Consider the following 20,801-nt stretch of genomic DNA (forward strand, 5'->3'; position numbering starts at 1 on the left):
GAATTAATATTTTTTGCAAGCCTGCGCAAACATAAGGTCGAACATCGAACGTCTCCGGCATATCCGCCGCAATCGCTTTACTTGTTTATCTATCACCCTTTCATCATCAACTCTATTGTATACTATGACTACGCTTCGACATATATGTATCACGATACGGATTAGTATGCCTAACACACACGACATTTCGCTTTACACTAAGTACTTAAATATTACACGTTCAACCCAGTCTATAACAAACGTTAAAACCATGGTAGTGTAAAGGTCGGGCGATGAGAAAGAAATCGAAGATGTGATGGTGACTATCAAGAAATATGACAAATTATTGAAACGTTGAACAGAACGATGAGAAAATTGCAAATGAGTTGTCACGGAAATTGAGTTATGATCCTGCAAAAAGCTCAAGAAACAAAAATTAAGGGATATAGAAAGTAGAACTGGCATTTTTGCGTTAATAACTTTTGGCGATTTCTTAAATGATATCTCACGAGTTTAGCAGCGGTTGCGTTTCCATCGAATCTAAATTGTCCGACTTGTAAACAGTTGGACACTCAGAAAAAGCGATGAATTTTTTTTCACTAATACGAGGCTGTCACGCGAATGACTTGTCGATGCAAAATCGATTAATTAAGAAATTTAACTTCCAATAAATTGATTCTATTCTAAACCAAGTTACTCGAAGCAAAATCTAAAAATATGGTCGGATTTAACTTTTAAACCAGATTAAAGTTTATTAAATTATAACCGATCTCAATATAGAAATATTAGGCAAATTTTTATCCACCTGCGCGTCCGTACCTTGAGTACAACAAATATTCATATTACAGCGCAAAAAAATATATACATCCATAGAAAAAGAAAAATTGAATGAAGAGAAATGCAAATTTATTTCAGGAACATCGAATATACGTCAGAGTTATCGTCGCCTCGCTACGTGCAGATAATTATTCTATTCTACATCGTGGGTTATTCGTGTAAAAAAGATCGAAATATAAGTACATCTTATTCCTTTAATCGAATCGCGCTACGCATAATTATTCTTTTGCCTCTGTTAAAACATATATGTATGACGTGACTGAAGAGTGATCTTATGTGTTACATATTCTTTTGGCACCTTGTTATATTTTCATATATTATGATCGTTCAAGAAATGGCCAGAAAAACTGTTATTTTCAGAGACATACAAACGACACAAAAATGCCTCAATTAAATAGTCCCATTTATTATGTTCTCATTAAAATAGAGAAGCCAGGTGGATTATAACCGAATCCGAGAAAAAAAGCAAATAATATAAAAGATATTATATATGACGACAGATAGATACATTTTGCCGCCGAATTCGCATAGATCGAGATAAAAAATCTATCTAAAGCATAACAAAAGATATGAAGGAAACGACTTCGAAGTGCATGTACCGAGGGCGACTGAGAAAAAGAGGATTGTATCTTTTACGTTTTTTTTTTAACACCCTGTGTAACACGCGAAAACGCTAGAAACGATCCTGCTTAACGGTAGAAGGGAAAAGGGAGGCTCCGCTAAATATTCTCACGGTAACGAACTTCGAAGTATCCATGCTTATAATATATATGTATACCATCATTTTAACGTGATACTTAAACCGGGAAACACTCTGTATCTTATATACAATGTATACAGGCTACGACATACAAATATTAATCTAATCCTTGTGCTACTCGATACTTCCGCATAATAATATACCAATATAACCATTTACTCACATGTTGCGTGTACATATATGTATATGCATATGTATATGCATATATGTATACATATATATATATATGTATATATACACATATACACATAAATATACACATATACAATACACATATAATAGACTATTTTATACTCGCTCCGTGTTTTACTAATCTCTACGGTATCCCCTCTCTTCCGCGTGCGCGGTAGAAGACTATTGTAATTACGAAAAATCGGCAACACCTTCGATCCAAATGTAACGCTTAAAATGTAAAAATATTTCCGGGATATATCTGTCACGATTGCAAAAGGAAGGTGCGGAAATGGGGCACGGATGAGGTGGGAACGGGATTAATCTGGAGGGAGGAGTGTAGGTGAATTCTTTAATAATGATACTTTTTCTCTTTCTCTCTCTCACTTTCTCTCCATCTCATCACGCCAAATGTACACATAAAAAAGAAACATGCTGTCGGCTCTCAATGGCAATCTCACGATATCCTGATATCTGCGGTATCCCGCCGATCGTTCATCATATGCGAGGGAACGTCACTAATTGTAAAGCGTCACTCGCACTCGGAAAGCTTTTCGAAAGAGAGTCTTCGTAGCACTATGTCGGTTGCGATATGTACGAGTTTGCGAGTTTATGTATAGTCGCGACTAGAAATCGTAGGAAACAAAGAACTAAAAGTGTTAAGAGAACATAGAAACAGATTGAGCCGCTTTCTTCCATTTTTCTAAAGGAAATGAAGTCCTTACTATTATATCAATCATTCGACGTTGTTATCCTCGACAAACAGCAATTTCGTTCGGTTGACTTTCTGCAATAAATCACGCTAACGACAGATACTTTCCGCCGAATAACTTTCCGGACGCAAGCGACGCTCAACGCTAAACTTGGTTTAAACACAACATGGATCGTTCGTCCTTTTTTACTTTTTTCTTTTTCTTTTTTCTTTTTTTTTTTTAGATTAACGGCGCACACTCTCCGAGTGTACCGAGCAAATTCGCGCGTGAATTTAACTCGTGTTTCTATATTATTGTTAACAACAGCAGACTATCAGGTATAACGTAACAGTATTTCCTTTCTCCCTCCGATGTGAGGTACACCGGTCGCACTTCGGCGCGTGAATATTTCCAAAGAATCGCCCTGACTTTATCAATACAAAAGTGCCGTCAAAAATATCTCTCCCTTACCGGACTTTTTAGTAATAATCAGGAGTCGCGCGAATAGGAAATTCGTGTGTTACCCGGATAATCGCGAGCAACGCTAACCAAAAGCGTAACTAACAAGGGGAGGTAGGGACGGGCGAAATCGATCAATCGTACCGACAAACTGATTTTTTAGTTATTCTTAATGAGACAGATGCTGACACATTATTTTTCTCCATTGTACCACCGTGCTAGTAGTGAGATACTGACGTCCCACAGAAATAACTCTTCAAACTCCATATACTGAATGAATTATCGCACAGTCAATAGTTGAATAGCAACTCAAAAGTAATCGAATTAATACGTTGCATCTAGTGTGGTACGTACATATATGTATTTAGTTGTTGCTCAACTACTGTTCCAGTTGAGCAAAATTCTAAATTTGTGAACACAAAATATTTGCATAAAAGTTATGAACATTTAATTGTTTTTTTTATCCTATTCATCTTTCGATTCCTTTATTTTATTACTTATACTTTCAAATCAGATCTTTTTTTCACACCTTTTAAATTTTTGCGTGTTTCAAATGTACTTTATAATTAAAATGACTAGTTGTCCATGACAACAAGTAAAACTAATTACCTAATTAATGCCCATCCCTACAAGGGTATCGCTTGTCTCCTATGAACTATCTCGAAACGTTTCGTCCCTATTTGAAGGACTTTGATAATAACAGTTATTATTTTGCTCGTTTCTTCGTATTCTCGAAGCATCCTACATCACAAACATCAACGTTGGAAACTACTGTAGTATTCTGAATTTTTCGCCAGATCCGAGTTATCTACGGATTTGGCGCTATTTTAACAATTGCACGTATACATCGAAATTAATGACGTACTTCCGTAGGAAATGGAAAAAGAAAAATCGGACGTAAAACCAAAGTAATCTGAAGCCAAAGTTTTAACTCCTAAAAGCCCCTAAAATCGGATTGTCCCTAAAAGTGATCGCCTGTACGCAACTAAAGTTTGTAAACAAGGTTGTTCCGATAGGGTTACGTTCAGTTTCAAAACTTTGTTAGCAAAGTAATTCTAAAAGCCACATTAGATAGGTCCCGATACAATAGCACAAACTATTTTATCTCGAACATCTTTTTAGGTACGATCACAACGAACGTATATTTAAGTAACGATTCGCGAAATTATTTAATAAAAATAATTAATATTAAAAAATAGAAAATTTAATTTTCTAATTCTTTTAAGTTTTGGAAAATATATAAAAACATTACATCTAAATACGTATAACTTTTAAACGTCTGAACCGTTAAATCAAAATGTTTTTACATTGAAAAATTAAATATAATTTTACTTTTAAACAAAGATAAAAATGACATTTGGATTCAAAACTTTAAATGGAATAAACATTTTTTGAAAACTATAACAATATATATCTCTGAAATGTCAAAGTTAAAATATATAAATTTAAAATAGCGCTAAAAAGGTTATGAAATTTGTGTAAATGTTTGCATTTATACAAATTAAGATGACCAAGTATTTCAAAACGTATACCTATTGCTAAATTTAAAATCGCTTTAGAAAACCGTCTAAAACAATCAAATTTAGAAAATAATTTAAAATTTTCCTAATTTATTTATGGACATAATTTTGGTTGTAATTTAAAAAAAAATGATCGTACCTAAAAATACGTCATTAGAAAATTTCAATATCTTGGGAAAAGAGCAAACTTCCAAGAAATTTTTTGCAGATGTAATTTTGAGGATACAGATGCAAAAGTGCGAGCAAATTATATTTAAATAAAGCAGACGTGCAGATTCGTTTGTCGTCGTTTGTTATAGCATGTTTGTACGAAATTTTTAACTCCTATAACGATCAAAGTCCGGTTATATAAACAATAAGTCTCGCGATATCGACAGATCCTGGTTCACGCAATATATCTTAATACATAATAATAACGTTTAATAGAAATATAAACGTCTTGAATGCAATTTGTAACCCCGTCATTACGCTGACGCAGTATTCATTGTTTAAGAAAGCTCGTCGGCTTTATGGTTCAGGTTCCATTCTCTTGAGATAATCTCTTCTAATTAGACAGTTGAAGGAGCAAGTAAAGGAAAGCGATACGTAATGTGTCGATCATTGTTTTATCGCCTTTAATCTCGAGTCAATTGTCGCAGTAGCAAAATTTCGTGCTGTACGCAGATTCTCGATCCATGACCGAGTTTCAACAAGAACGTTACATTGCTAAACTGACATCGCTATTGTAATAACGCGAATTTTTATCCATAAAAATATCACTCTTTCTTCGTAGAAGAATGTGATGCATCTTGTTCATCTACTTGCTCCTTTGATTTTAATATTCCCAGTCCCGACGTGTTCTCGAGCGCGCGTAGACTCAAACAATATAAAAGCCCGGCAAAACGCCTACAGGACATTTAAACGCGACGTTCTATCAAACACTCGCGCGAAACTGACGAGCAAAATGCTCGGATTGTTCGTCCTGGAAAGAACGATCAATTTTATCTGCGGTACAATATCGCAGATCCCGTGTCAAACACCGCACCGGGCGGTAATGAGGCGGACACGGATAAGAAAATGGGAGGGAGGGATGGAGAAGAAGAGGTTGAGAAAATAAGAGGAATGGCACCTGATGTGCCCGGAGAGGCTGCCCGATTTCGCTACGACGGAAGACTGAGTCTTCAGCCCGTAGCCATTTGCTGTGTCCCTCCTCTTGCGGATGCGGCCGCCGTCGATGCGACTATTAATTTCTACTCGAAACGCTTGACAGATTCGCCATTGTACTATTAATAACGATAATTCACCACATGTACGTTGCTCGTTAATACGCAATGATAGCTCAATAATAGGCGATAACGAGAACGTCTCGGATTCCTAATCGTGATTAACACGTAATCGGCACTGCTCCCCGACGACCAGCGTCGCTAAGAGCACTCCGCGCGATGCGAAGGAGGATATTGTACAGTCGTTGATGGATACGGGTACTCTCGTCGAGATCGATTGCGATCGGGTGAAGGATATCGAGCAAAAGAGAAGAAAAAAAGAGTGGTTTCTCGTTAGCGTAACTTTGACGGGTGACGCATCCCAGGAGGGGGGAGGAACCTGTCCGACAGAATATCATTTATCGTCGATCAGGATAAGCGTGTCCTTTACTCGGGCTTCAAGCGATGCCATTGCACGATGGTCTGCCTCGGCTTTGTGATCATGTCCTGCCAATGTTTCGTTTCGCTCGCGCCACTTCCATTTTTTCCTGCAAAGGAAGTTACGCCGTACGTTATACACCGGATTCCAATTTCAATCTGTTATTTGTTTCTATGACGTTTAATTACAATGGTTACTTGACTACGCACTGCAACGTTACTTTAGCGCAAAAAGGTCTTCGAATTTCAAACATTAAACATTTTTTTAGACAAAATGTAACTACTAAAATTCTGGATAGTTCAGATCGACCTAAACGTGTGACATGTCATAATAAGTATGTGCTATGTATAATGTAATTCAATTAGCCTGACTCTCTTTTAAAAAGTTAATGATGATAATCATGAAAAAACAATAAAATATTATGTCTAAATTTGAATCTATTCTCACACACGTGTGATATTCAGAAATAGTAAAATCTAACAGAAAACTATAGATATTTTAAAATGTATTATTTTTAACTACCTCCGTCAATTATAATTAAAAAGTTTCAGAATCTTAACAATTCATTACTTTAAATATAAATCTATCGATAGAATTGAGACACAGAAGTTTATATTTAAAGATACGTATTGAAAAGTTTAAAATACCTGCGAGCTGAATTCGACCGATCAGTTCGTTTCGTCCAATGTTGTCGAAATCCATCACCATTACATCCAAAGAGCATTCTCTGATTTTCTCCCAAGGTACATTAAAGGAGAATACCTCGTTAAATACAGGATTCAAGGTGCATTTGAAAATAGGAGTCTTGCGTTTCTCGATCCTCTTGTCACCAAACTGTAGCCATACTTTAACGTACGGATCTAGAATTGTAAATATTTAATTACTCTCATTCAGTTTCTCATTCTCTCAACAGAAAGATGTAATAAAACGCATCGTTGTGCAATCGACGTTGTGATGCAATTTAATTAAAAAAATATTATTAATACACACAACAGAGAATATATTTTATATTTTTTTTAAGTATGTGTTTATGTTTCAAAATGCATAATTATGTAAATTTTTCAAAAATGTTCATCGAGTGTCTTAGTTTATCATAATACCAGAGAATGCACGAACAATATGATGAACGTAACATTACCTGATTTTCCGTTGATATCCTTAGCTTTGAGATTCCTCGCCTTCAAGAGAGTCAACGTCAATATGGAATTACTTGGATGATAGCACAGCGAGCACAAGAGTTCTCCACATTTATCTTTAGCCGGCGGCTTAAGAGCTTTCCAAAACGATGGTTTCTCGGATAGATCGACCTACAACAAACAAACCCGCAAGATATTGCTGATAATTAAAGTTTCGTAACAATTGTTGAACTAATTAACAAACCAAATTTCAAATATAGAATTTAACATAAAGACAGGAAGGATTATAACAAGAATTTCTCTATTATATATGCGAGTATTAACAAACTAATTTTCATTAATTCCATAGCTAAACAACGTGCAGAATCATGAACATATTCAGAAATAATGAAATCAAAACAGAAACGAAAAGTTCTCCATGCACGTGTGCCCCTCTCTGTCTTTCTTTCTTACTCTCTGCATATCTTTATTAAACATTATACTCTTTAGGAGAGCATTTGCCATATTATAATTAATACGTTCGTCACGTTTGTCTGTTATTAGGGTGTACAGCGAACGCGAGATAATTAGTATTCTGCTCGGAGTGATCACGCGCGGACATAATAGTTAATTGATATCATATGTTGCAAATTACAAATGCAAAATTTTTTCAACATAAACATATCCCGAATTACATGAATATGTCACGCTTCGTATGATACAAATTGGCCATTTGGAGCTCGCTCTACAGTCAGAACAACCGTTATTTAAACAAAAAGAAAATTTATTTGCCCTAGATTATAACATATTATTACTATTGTTATTACTATTAACAAATTGTTTTATTATGACGTTATGTCATAAAATATTCTGTGTAATATTAATCTTTATATAAACATATACTATGCGATGGTAGTGCGTGAGATTTGTGCAACGACCCATTCGCAATGGTATATATCATGAATTGCTCCTGGGAAATGAATGTGTGCATAGGATAGAATTATCACACGCGCATGTCCCCCGGTGTTATTATGCGCGTAGATTAATCCACTACTCGATAGATCTTCGGTAATATCGATATCAAGCAAGAATTATATATTGTTATGTGGTATATTGTCATGTGATCCCCCGACTCAATTAATTAATTAAAAATTATTTTTGTTTACGTAAAAAAATATTCGTTAAAAATTCGATGGATTTTTAAAAATATTTTCAAGAATTTAGTATATTGCAGGCGAAATACTATTTTTTTAATAAACTTCACAAACAAATTTATATACATAATTTAAAGAAAAATTTGTTTTTATAAATTTGATATATAAAATGTTTAAGAATATAATTTAATACACATAAACGAATATCCAATATTCGAATAAATAAGATACTTTTGTACTGCATTACAGTATATAAGTATGAAATATTTTAAAATAAAAGTCATATTGTTATTTGAATAATACATTTAATAATGCTTTTATTATAATAGCCATTTAATGATAATTAAAATACACATCTGTATGTGTATATTCGATGTCTATATTTAATTAGTGTTTCTTTGAACATAATTATTCTAGAATTTATTACAAATATTACAAATATTCAACTTGTAATTTTACTTTATTTTATGATAAACTGATTGTTTTACTATTTTGTTACTAATAATTGTTAAAAATTCAAGTAATGCATTTTTCGGATCTTGGAAGTTTTTGTCTGAAACAGTTAATGCAGTGGTCAATTCGTTCGAATAACAATTCTACGATGATCGATTTGTTCTTTAAACGGTAATTCCACGATAGCGGATCATAATTACAAGATAAGGATTCGAAAGCCGATAGATGCAAAACGAGAGACGCGACATGTGCAACACGTCAGATTCCACTTATCCGTTGTGAATCCTATTGCCATAGCATGCGAATCCCTTAATCCGCACCTACCGCGTGTAATAATTGAACCGCACGAATTGCGAATAGGCACGTCTCGCCAAATTACCTGGCAAAGCGGCAGAAACATTTCCCCTATGGAGTCATCCCTCGAGAATCGATCATAGTCGAAGACGTGTAGATGTAATACCCTGCTCTGCAGCTTCTGTATGGGGAAACCTGAGAAGAGAACCGACACATAAATATGTATACTTTGCTATATCACAATAACGTTGTTGACTGATCCAAATTTAATTACACTTTGTTTACACGATAAATGTTTCTTTTTTTTTTATTATTTGTAAGCAGTCTATCTTTTGTATTATCAAAATATTACGTTGGCGGTGAATACTAATATTTCGACGTAATTCTTCGTCCACGAAGAAAAATTAGATGCAAGAAAAAAATTTACATGTATTCCAATTTTTACCTCGCAGATCTAATCTTAAGTAGAAGATTGTATCAGATTGCTTTGTTATTTTTAGATTGTTACAGTACGCTGCGGTTTCCTTAAACCGACTTAACGCAATCAAACACAATGTCTTATACCCACCGCACTGCACGAACTAAAATTGCTTTGCATTTATTCCTTTCCCCGCGTTTACCTCTGGGAAAAAGTTAGCGGACCAATGCGAGAAGCATTGCCAAACACGTGCGCTTACCTTCGAAATAGAACGTCTCGTTCCATCTCGGATTCAACGTGCGCCTTTTGATTTTTGTCTCGAGTCGGTGTTTCTTATCCGGTAGCAGCGTTACACGTACGTACGGATCGGAAGTGCCTGACAAGTCCTTCGCCGGCAGATCTTTACCCTAAAGAAAATCAGATATCAGTATAAAAGGGTGAGGGCGGAATTTTAATCCTCCACGAACCAGATAGGGTGTGACATACCCTAGCAAGATGAACTTTTATAACTTCTTAAAAAGCGCGCATGTTTCGTGCAACTGGAGAGTGCACGTACTTATCAATTTGTTATCATACTAAATTAAAGTACATTTATGATGAAGTATATAGCATGAGATATATTCGCATATGATTCATGTTGATTTTCCACCTTGTTCGCGGAGGATTAAAGAACAAAGAACTTTCAATGGTCCCTTAAGCTTCCCACGATTACGTGGAATATGTACATTTTCATGTACTTTCGCGATAAGTCCTCTTACGGAAAGTGAAGTTTGATGTAAATCTTTCTATACATACAACTCTACGCGTGAAGCCTGCATAATGTTATAAACAAGGCTGAATCTTCCACTCGATTATATGCACCTATGACAGTATAAAGTGCCCAAAATTCTTTCAGACTTACGAGCGAATGAACAGAAGAAGAAGGGATACGCTAAAAATATTATCTGTAAAAAGATATGAAAAGAAGATAGGAAAGATGATGACACTTGATCCGCTTTGAGTAATACGACTCGCAATATTTCAAGATAAAAAAAAAGAACATTTTATTCCATATACGTAGCGTACGTCAAAATGAAAAGGTGCAGTATGTATGGCGTTGAAATCCGGCTTTATTCATATTTATATGCATAGCTGTTGTTTCGTTCAAAATGTTACAGAACATATACGCATTTGTCTACCGAAGGAGATATACGTCTTTGTTTCCGTTGCATCTTACAAAGCTCTTATCTAAGTCTCTCGAACTTATATGTGTAAGAGAATTTACAGAGTTCACGGTGTACGCGCAACAGCCTCTGTATGATAGAACTAGTGTCGTCCTGAGACAGATTGTGAGCATGTGAGCAGCCCTTGTGTGCGCAGCACAGTCGATACTGTTAATGGGAGCTACATAGACGGAAACAAAATCAATAACCGCCTTTAACGACCTTGATGGCCGCCTGTGTTTTGAAAAATAAGTCCTGCCTGAAAGTGCTCTCTTTCCAACTTTTCGCAATGGCTCGTTTAAAAAGTCACTCGTGGCCTTGAAGGCATTTATGCCAGAGGTGGACGGTCATTTTTCATTTGGCTGTCAGACCGTTTCTCGGAATTCCATAACGTCATTATGCCGACTCAAATTTCTCGCGAAGAACGATTCCGTGCGATTTAAAGTATCGCAAAACTTTACAAACAAACTTCAAGATTACGACATGGAAGTTAAAAAAAATGCTCATCTCTAAGAAAAGAATTCCCGCGCAGCAAACGTGATTGCGAAGGTGTTCTTTTTTGTTCACGAACCATTAAAGATAAATTACATTTTGCCGATTAAATCGTTAATCTTTATTTAATTCCAAGTTTTACGTACCTAACCGAAATGTGAAATTCTGATATATAAAATATTTGATGATGATAATTGAAACGAAAATTAAAAGATGTAAGAGGAAAGATAGAGCTCGGTTAAATTTCCGCTAAGGAAAAGTCGATTTTTCACAAATTGACAAAATTTCTAACTATACATATACGTTTGTAACTTCATGATATATGTGTGCTTTACACGAGTATTTCTATACGAGAAATTTCTACCTTCGAGTTTACAAATTACGAAGATATTGAACGTGAATGGAATAAACGCGATGTCTTTGGTGAACGCTTGGTTGAACATTTCGAGGTGTCGCGACAAATTTTCACGCTACCAAAGACACGAGAGAGAGCTCGCGAAAATAGGAATTTTTAAGGTCGGAAGCATGTTTCCGCTTTCATCGCAGGTACATTCCGGGTCATTTATGATGCGCATTAGCCACGAAAAATACATTTTGAACGAAATTAACCGAATAGTCTGGAAAAACAGAGATATACCTTGTGAAAATCACGTCGGGCTCGCGTCAAATTTCGCAGAATTAACGAGATAATGTGGAAAATAACAGTCACATTTTAAATAATTTTACAGACGTAATTTGACGCGCTATTAGAAATACATACAATAACAAATTGTAATATACATCAAAGTACTTTATTAAATAATTCAACAAACGATTAAATATTCGCTAAAGAAAAGAGGTCGGATGCAAATTAAGTGAGAAATAAAATTTTTACCAGCATACTTCTTTGATAAACTGCGCGATAATGTTACGCGCAATTTCATTATAATTTTTTTTCATTAAAAGTAGCATATAGTTGTATCCTCGTGGCACGAAGAAATTAATATTACATGTTCGTAATAATAATGTAATTTCATATGTCTCCACGGAATGAAAAGTAATTACATGTTAAAGCTTCAGACAATGCATTAACATAAAATTTGTGTGCACCAATGCATATCGATGTGATCACATAAACGATGCACTTTGTACTTAGAAAGATGTTCTCCAACTACCGAGATCTTGGCACGATAATTTTCACCGAGGAAAACAAAGAAAGCGATGCCGGAGTGTTTCGCTTAATGTCGGATTAAATCGCGCGAGGCGAAAACGGTTCAGCGTTTGGAAAGAATTTATGCGTTTGTTTACAACAAAAGTCCTCGTCCAGTTGAACATTTTGCTTTTTCTCCCCCCGAGATGTCGACGAGTTTCAAAAGTCCCCCTTTCCCTCTGTCGCACTGTAACAGGAAGTAATGTATGACGTCCCAGTTTACTAGGATACATATTTTCGCGCACGTACAGATACATTTTTCGGCGTGGCAACGCGTGTCCCGTGTTGACGATTTATAACAGCCCTTATCGACGTGGCCGTAGCGTAGCAAAACCAAAAATCAAGCTAATGGGCCCATCTACATCCTGGTTTTACGTTTCCACAGCCTGTGCCAGAACACAACCGTCGACAACGACAGAAATGCGCATATCAATTTATTTACGTAATTTGTTTACGTAACACACGGTTGTACGCGGAATGGCTCGAGAAAGCCACTTTATATATTTTATTTCTAAATATTTTTGTTCCGTACTTTTTTCGAATTCTCAATGCGGACGTCATCAATCGGGATAAACGGTCGATTTACCCGCATCGGCAATAAGAATTTATCAAATTTCGATTTTATTAATATTTACGTAGTAGGTTCAAAAGTTTGCAATCAGAGAATATAAAAAAGATAAATGAGTTAAACAAAGATAATAAAATGGGATAACTATTTTTATTTCCTTATATATTACTTTTTATTTCAATACGTCGTATTTTTTTAGGATAACTAAATTTTTTATACTGCTAAAAAAAATATTCTGAATTTTTGTCCTTAAAATGGTTCAACACTGCGAAAATCACTTCTCCATCGCTAGTAAATTTTTTCCATGTAAATCGGACTTCAAATTGTGAGAATAAAATAATTTTGATAATAAAAAATAATTTTCAAAATTGAAATCCGATTTGCATGGAAATAAATTTATCAGTGATAAAATGATATCTACAGTGTTATAAACCGTTTTAAACAAAAATTCACAATATTTTTTAATGATACAGAAAAATGGATATAGATAAAGGATGATTATATTAAATTATATATATAAATGGATGTTTCATTTTATCAGCTTTTTTCTATTCTTAAACTGGAAACTTTTTGATCTTACTACGTTATATATTACGTCTCCTCGCATTTTATATAAAATTGCATCGATATGATGATGTATTATTACGCTCCTCTACTGGAATGGAATGTAGCGATCGACGAGTCCGTCACACGCAAACACGGCGAAGTCGAAGTAAACGGCTAGCAAGCATGTTTCAAAGAGCTAAGTTCCTGGAGGGAGCATCCATGTACGAAACTTCGACTGACCTGTATGATGCGCAGAATGAGCGTACTGTTCTGGAAATCGTACTCGAGACTGAAGTGGATCTGGCCAACATTCTCGCTTGGTTCCGAATTATCAATGTACATGTCGACCAAGGAGATAGACCTGCTCTGTAGAAACGCTTTCTGAAACACATAGATCGCCGAAGCTATTATTACTATCGCTTCCTTTCAGTTTCGTGAAAGATTCTCGGAATTCTTATCAAAATATGTTTTGCTAAGAAGAATACGTACAGTTAAAGAAAAAAAGAGAAAGAGACATAATTTGTACTAAAATGTAATCTTCTTAAAATCGTATTACAAGAAAAAGGTCTGAAACAGAAAGAATTTGTCGTTAAATATCACGTTTGTCTCCAGCATGTGAAAATTTACTGTCTCTGTAAGCTGCAGCGTGTACAACTTAATTACATCGCAAGAACGTAAATACATTTTGTTGTAATTACAGATCAGTTTCTACATTAAATAAAATTGTGTCGCTTATACGTTATTGCAATTAGTCTCAATTTTACTTTTAGAACGCAACATCGTGACAATCTCCAATTATATACAGAGTTAATAGCAATTGCATTTTAATGATTACTGTTCTAGCTTTAAAAAATAATAGTCCTTTATATATTTTAGAAAATTATAATTTGTTTATATATATATATATATAAATTAAAATCTATCTAAAAATTTCTAGCCCAAAAATATAAAAAAATAATAAAATGAAGCATTTTTATTTTTCAATATAATCACGTTTTACTTCAACACATTTTCCAGAATGATGAGTAAATTTTTCTGTACCTTCTTTATCACTGATAAATTTTTTCCATGAGAATTGAACTTCAATTCTTAAAATACAAAAATAATCACTAGAGAGAGAGGCTATAAAATAAGTGATGAAGAAGTAATCTCCGCAATGTTAAACTATTTTAATTTACAAAAATTTTAAATATTTTTTGGTGATATAGAAAAATAAATTCATCGATCTAAAAAATCTATTGAAATAAAAATTATGTTAAAAAATTTTAAAATAGTTGTTTAGTTTATAATCTTTTATATCCTTGAACCAGAAATTTTTAAACTTTGTTACGTATAACTCGTGTTAAAATTTGAGACAGGATCTTGTACCGTATAATACAAAGTACATTTCCCACAAAAAAAAATTAAAAAATTATATGAAATATATATAATAAAAATACATATATACGGCATATATTATAATACACGATATATGAAGTTACAAGTAGAATTTCATCTCGAAATCTGAGGTGGCAAATTATAGATTGTACGAGATTTGCGACGGTCTTCGAGATTACCTCGTTACCATGATATTCGCGTCGTCGCGTCGAAAATCAAGATGAACTTTAGAGGGCTTACCGAGGGATGTTCTCCTTTGACATTCTGTAGTTGCTTGTTTTGCGGTCCGGCGGTTGGTGTACGGGGTTCCACACTTCCGGCATTGCTGGTGCCGCTTCCTGGTGCCCCTGTTGCTCCTGCTACACCGCTCGCGGGACCGCCGCTACCACCTGCCGGAGATTTGCTAGAGGGACTACCGGTCGTCCTGAAAAAAAAAAGACGCGAATTCATCACATTACATCATCCACGTGCGCATTCACTTCCGATGTGACAATTTTTTTCTTTTTTCCTCTTCTCGTCTCCTCTATCACTTTTAAACAGAGTAGTGTCATCGCAGGATCTCCTGGGACAGCGTTGAAACGACATTTGATAATGTTTATTCGTTTTATCAGTCTTCAAAATCTAATTATTGCCACCAAAAAGATTTATATTTAGATATCAAATTTTTATGCAGATATTTTTTGCAGCATGCACAAAATATGCAAATTTGCACAAATATGCAAATATGCACAAATAAATATGCATTTTAATGAGACGAATTTCTTTTGTTACTTTCCAATCTGCTTTCTAAAAAAATATGAAATTGCATAAGAATTTGATGTCTACTTATAATTTTAAACGTAGCTTGTCTATACATTTTTTACGTAATTACTAGAAAGATTTCATACTCGTCTTGCATTATTTTTCGTTTCTTTTTTTCTTACAAAATTCCTTTTAAGACATCGATCTAATCTCTATAAACAGATATTTCAGCTTTCATACACATCATGATCTGTTTTATTACGTTGTATTATTTGTATTATATAATTTCATATACTTTGAGAATATTAAATATTTAATTAAATTAAATATCCAATTGATTAATCCAGAATTACGAAGCGTGGAAATTGCACGATTGTTTAATTTCGACCTATGCATGCTGCACATTCATACAATTAAATCTGTCGCCCACAATTGATTCTGACAATTACCCATCATACGTTTTATTTTACATACAATGTTAAATTAATATGAAAGTCTAACGAAATAAATATTGTCATTATAGCGGAGTTAACACTTTAGAAACACCTGATTGATTCGAAACTTGCTGACAATTAGGGGAAATGGGTTTCTTGCTGGTTCCCTCCTCCCCCCTGTGATGCATGCACAGGCTTATCAACAGTGGCGTACATACATCCCAGCGATACGTTTCTGCAACGTACGTTAGGCATAATAGGCGACCTAGGATCTAGATAAATCTTATCGCTCCGACTACTGTGTCGCATCTACTGCGAGCACACTATGCTGCTAATCGAGACAGCATTCTCTCGCAGGCACGCAAGCCGATACGCTTCCAGCATGTCATCGGCTTATTAATAGTTGCTGTTTACCAGTCGCAACTGCGGAGCGTCCATAACTGTGCAGAAATGGCTGAAGCCACGGCAGGAAAAAAATTAATTTACTGCATGAATTATAAAAAAAAAAAACAGGGAGGAAAAAAATCGATGCGAGTATGCAGGCTTAGAATGCTCAATACAGAGCTAATGATTTTGTCTGTTCTACAAAAGGGTAAAAAAAGAATAATCGCAAGTGTGACAAAACAAAAAGAAAGGTAATTACGTCATCCAGTAATATGGAGATGCTCTTATTAGATAAGTATACAGATCGAAGTATACAGGTTGTATGTAAGGTGCACTCAAGCTCCGTGAATGTATAAATCACGCAAGACATTGAAGAATAACTATTGATATGTATCCTATGCAAGTTAATATATATAGGTATATTGATATAAGTTATATATCAAATTCCGAGATGAAATGAGTAAAAACTATTCTGCTAATTAGTCGATGATATAACAAATTGTACGTTCGTTAATATTATACCAACTAAATTTATTAAACCCGTAGTGTTCGCATGCTTTTCTATGTAAGCTCCAATTTGTGCAGATACACATACTTAAATAATCTGCAAATCTATTACATCATTTGTCGACGTAACCGATATCCATGTTATTCGTACAAAATGCAAAAATGCAGTCCCGTGCTTTTTACGTACTCGCAAAAATCAAACACGTCATTGAACAGTAACATCTATCTCTCGCTCGTATATGAAAGGAAAAAATACACATTCGCATAAATTCTTTTTATCCGATTAAAGCTCTCATGCACAGCAGATATATTTTACCGGATCGGCGAGCTCCCTTATTTACCGCAATTCTCTATTCATAACTCATAAATAAGAATGGGAAAAAAAATCCGCGTGAACGAAGAATATCCCCGATATACAGGATGGGCCAAAAGTCTGGACACATCCAAATATTTCATAAAAAAACGATACATTAAAAAAAAATTGTTTCTTACAAAAGTTGTAAGGCTTAAAAAAACGCATTCAACGATAGTAGTTATTTAACCTAGGATGGCGTTGTCAAGGTCAGGTCAAGGTCAACATGAATTTTGTGAATGGAATCCCCCCTTTTTTATTACATATTCTTGTAGCTTATTTCGAGAGCTTTTCAAAACACTATAAAATTAAGTTCATAAACTACAAAAATATATAATGAAAAAGGGGGAGTTCCATTAAAAAAATTCATGTTGACCTTGACCTCACCTTGACAATGCTATCCTAGGTCAAATAACTACTGTCGTTGAATGCGTCTTTTTAAGCCTTACAACTTTTGTAAGAAATATTTTTTTTTAAATGCATCGTTCATGAGATATTTGGGTGTGCCCAGACTTTTGACCCACCCTGTATAGGAAAGTGCATCGTGCAATACGAACGATAACAGCCGGCACAAATTTAGATGACCGTCGTCGCCGTGACGTATCAAAACGATTGATTAAAAAAATTCAACTTCGCGCAAGATTGGTTTCACATTTCCCTAAATGTATAGTTATAGGTAACTGCGAAAAAAGAACTATACATTTCAGCAGAAAATATGTTTAAACGAACTACAAAAATTTTGCTAATATTGATGAAATGCTTGTTAACTCCCCCTATATCGCTGGATAATACCTGTCGAATGTTTAAACAGGTCTCTACGAAAATTAATGCTCTGCCGGCACTTTATATTCCGATATAAAGAATGAGTTCGGTAAGATGATACACGTATTAGATTTATGAGAAATTGAATAAAAGAAATATTAAAAATTAAAAAATTAAAAAATATTGGAATATAAATTAAAAATTAAAAAATTAAAAAATATTGGAACATAATTCTTGTAAAACTAATTTTCTCATCTCGTTTTGCACATTTAATTAAAATACATATTCGCGTAATTATTTCGTTCAATAATAAAATCAAACAAATCATAAACTAATTAATTTTGATAATTATTACCGCGTTATTATTTTCAATCTAATGGAATATTCCCAAATATTAAAATATAATATTAAATTATAATATCAAAAATATAATATTAATAATATTAAAAGATCAAAAAGACACAACGATTCCCAATTTAGTTTTAAAATGGCTAAAGGTCTAACATTAAAAATATAATATAACAGAAATGGGATAATACTACAAATATTACAAAATTTTATACCGCAGACATCCTTGTATTTAAAAATACGACTTTGTGTTAAAAATTTCGGTTTTATCGGTAATTGCAAATTCATCGCTGTAATTGCTCGATATTGTTCCAATATTACGGCCAATTCTCAACAACTACGCCATGAACGATAATTACCGTAAGACGTCGGCCCGCCTCATCAATATACCTCTGGGTAAACAGGAAACTTGAGCATACAAATTTGCCTCGATACCGCTTCATAAACCGTCTGGACGGTTGTGTCGACGCACGAGAGAATTTTGGACCTGTAATTCGAACTAACGCGGTAAGCAAACGCGACATTTAAGCGCATTTGCAAAAGGTTAAGGGCGTACAATAGGTAAATCGTACCGGGCGATAACGGAAACGCCTGCGACTCGTTATTTTCAGTAGTGGCTCGACAACACGTAACTAGAAACCGTATAGGATTCAACCGGTGCTGAGCGGATGCACAGCTGGAGAGGCTCATTGTATTCAGCTCGAGTGAATGGCGACCGCGTACTCGCGGAACTAAGTTTTATGAGAATAGTGTAGTAGAAGTTTCACCGTGGCGTGTACTCGTATTTATCAGAACTCTTGCCGTGTATAAATAGCATAGTGCGCGAACTTGTATTAAAAAATTCTGAGTCTAAGAGAGGCTAACATGTAATGAGGAAATCGGGTCTGGAAAATCAACGTCGACGGAAATCAAATTTAGTCCCTCTATCGCAATTAATTTCACCTCAGATTACTTAAACCTAAAATAAAAGTATGGAATCATTATAGCGAATTCTTTTTGAGATTTTTTTACATCTTTTTTACTTCGTCTAATTATAAGCGAGATTTTATACTGGTTATGATTAATCCTATTGGTACATGCAACGTCTTCCTTTTTTTTTCTAAACTAGTAAAACACACAATCGAGTAATGTTGACTCGAAGTTGTTAAAAAATATTGAAAAATTGTATATCCATGTAATGCTAACAGCGAACGTTTATGTTGTAAATGCTGTTAGTCCGACGTCGCTGGCCGTGTAAACAAGATCTTTTGTATCTATTCGATAGCAGGCGTGTATTAACGTATGTATCGTGTGTATTTGTACAGGCGAACAATAACAGTGCGGTTCCAGAGTAAAGAATAAGGTATATCCAGTGGTGATCCGCGCACGCGAACACCGATCGAACTGGACATCCTCGAGCAGAAAGCGCTATCACTACTAATAGTAGACTGTGAGAAATACTTGACAGTACAGTAGCGGACAGGCATAGAAGACGATAGTTCGAAAAGTAGAGAGACTGTGGAGTTTGTCGTGAATACAAACGCCGACTACAGACAAGACAAACAGCGTCATCGCGTAGTAGTCATCGATGCTCATCGACGGGCAAGACAAAAGAAGCTGAATGAGCTTCTTCGACGAAGTAGAACTACTTACACAGTTAAAGTAGCGCCGATCGGTGGGCAGTGTATAATCCGTTAGAGAAGAGAAATCGGAAGAGAAGATAAGAAGAGAAGAGATAAATGAAGCGCAGCATAGAAAAATGAATCGTTTATTAAAAGTGTCGCATTTTATTTCGCACAGAGGTCGTTCATATACTTACTCTAATTGCGCTCTGCGGTTCCGATCGCATTACAGTGAAACGAGGCATGAAACAGAAAAAGATCAGTGATTAATTAATTAACTGGACACACGTATACATACAGGCACACGCCGCACGACGAATGTACGATACAGTTTGTGACATCGGACAGAGGAGGGTAAAGGAGCATCGCACCAGTTCGGAGAGACAACACACAACATTAAAAACGTCGTTAAAAATATCTCTTACAGTTTCAAGTTACGAACGAAGAGAATCACAAAGAAGAAAAGAAAAAAATGCGTGCACTCTGACACATTCAAGGACGGTTCTCGACATAGAATCCGTATTGTCAGTCTCAATAGCTTATAGACAATGCGATAGTGAGAAACATCGTCGAGCAAACGAAGTGATAATATCTTCCAACGTTGTTGTTAACCCGGGCACAAAGAAGTTTCAATACCCTGAATGCTCGGAGTTAATTGCCGTCTCTCTCGTTAAAAATGGAAACTTAAGTAGAAAGAAAGGGATGCGTAATAATTTTATTAAGTTAGATACGGCCGTATATTTTCATCTTCGTAATTGCGCTACGTAAAAAATATACTGCTCAGATTGCTACTTTGTAGAGATTGTCAGTAGATAATCTGTAAATA

At 35.0% G+C, this 20,801-nt stretch overlaps 1 protein-coding gene across 7 annotated transcripts in view; it reads right to left on the reverse strand.

Annotated features, from left to right (window-relative positions):
• Window positions 1-4,525: 4,525 nt before the first annotated feature.
• Syt7 (Synaptotagmin 7) overlaps window positions 4,526-20,801 on the reverse strand; it is a 170,595-nt gene continuing 154,319 nt past the window's right edge. For 3 of the 7 annotated variants that reach the window (XM_018521650.1, XM_018521653.1, XM_018521655.1), the window contains 8 exons: window positions 20,173-20,184; window positions 15,087-15,270; window positions 13,710-13,850; window positions 9,732-9,879; window positions 9,140-9,249; window positions 7,177-7,345; window positions 6,686-6,898; window positions 4,526-6,147 (listed from right to left, as the gene is read on the reverse strand). In XM_018521650.1, the coding sequence (XP_018377152.1) occupies window positions 6,047-6,147; window positions 6,686-6,898; window positions 7,177-7,345; window positions 9,140-9,249; window positions 9,732-9,879; window positions 13,710-13,850; window positions 15,087-15,270; window positions 20,173-20,184 (1,078 nt within the window). In that variant the 3' untranslated portion in view covers window positions 4,526-6,046. The remainder of the gene's footprint in view (window positions 6,148-6,685; window positions 6,899-7,176; window positions 7,346-9,139; window positions 9,250-9,731; window positions 9,880-13,709; window positions 13,851-15,086; window positions 15,271-20,172; window positions 20,185-20,801) is intronic. The other 4 variants (XM_018521652.1, XM_018521654.1, XM_018521651.1 and 1 more) reach the window with 2 other exon arrangements.

This window comes from Trachymyrmex cornetzi, unplaced genomic scaffold, assembly GCF_001594075.2.
Source record: "Trachymyrmex cornetzi isolate Tcor2-1 unplaced genomic scaffold, Tcor1.1 scaffold99, whole genome shotgun sequence".
NCBI classification, from domain to species: domain Eukaryota; kingdom Metazoa; phylum Arthropoda; class Insecta; order Hymenoptera; family Formicidae; genus Trachymyrmex; species Trachymyrmex cornetzi.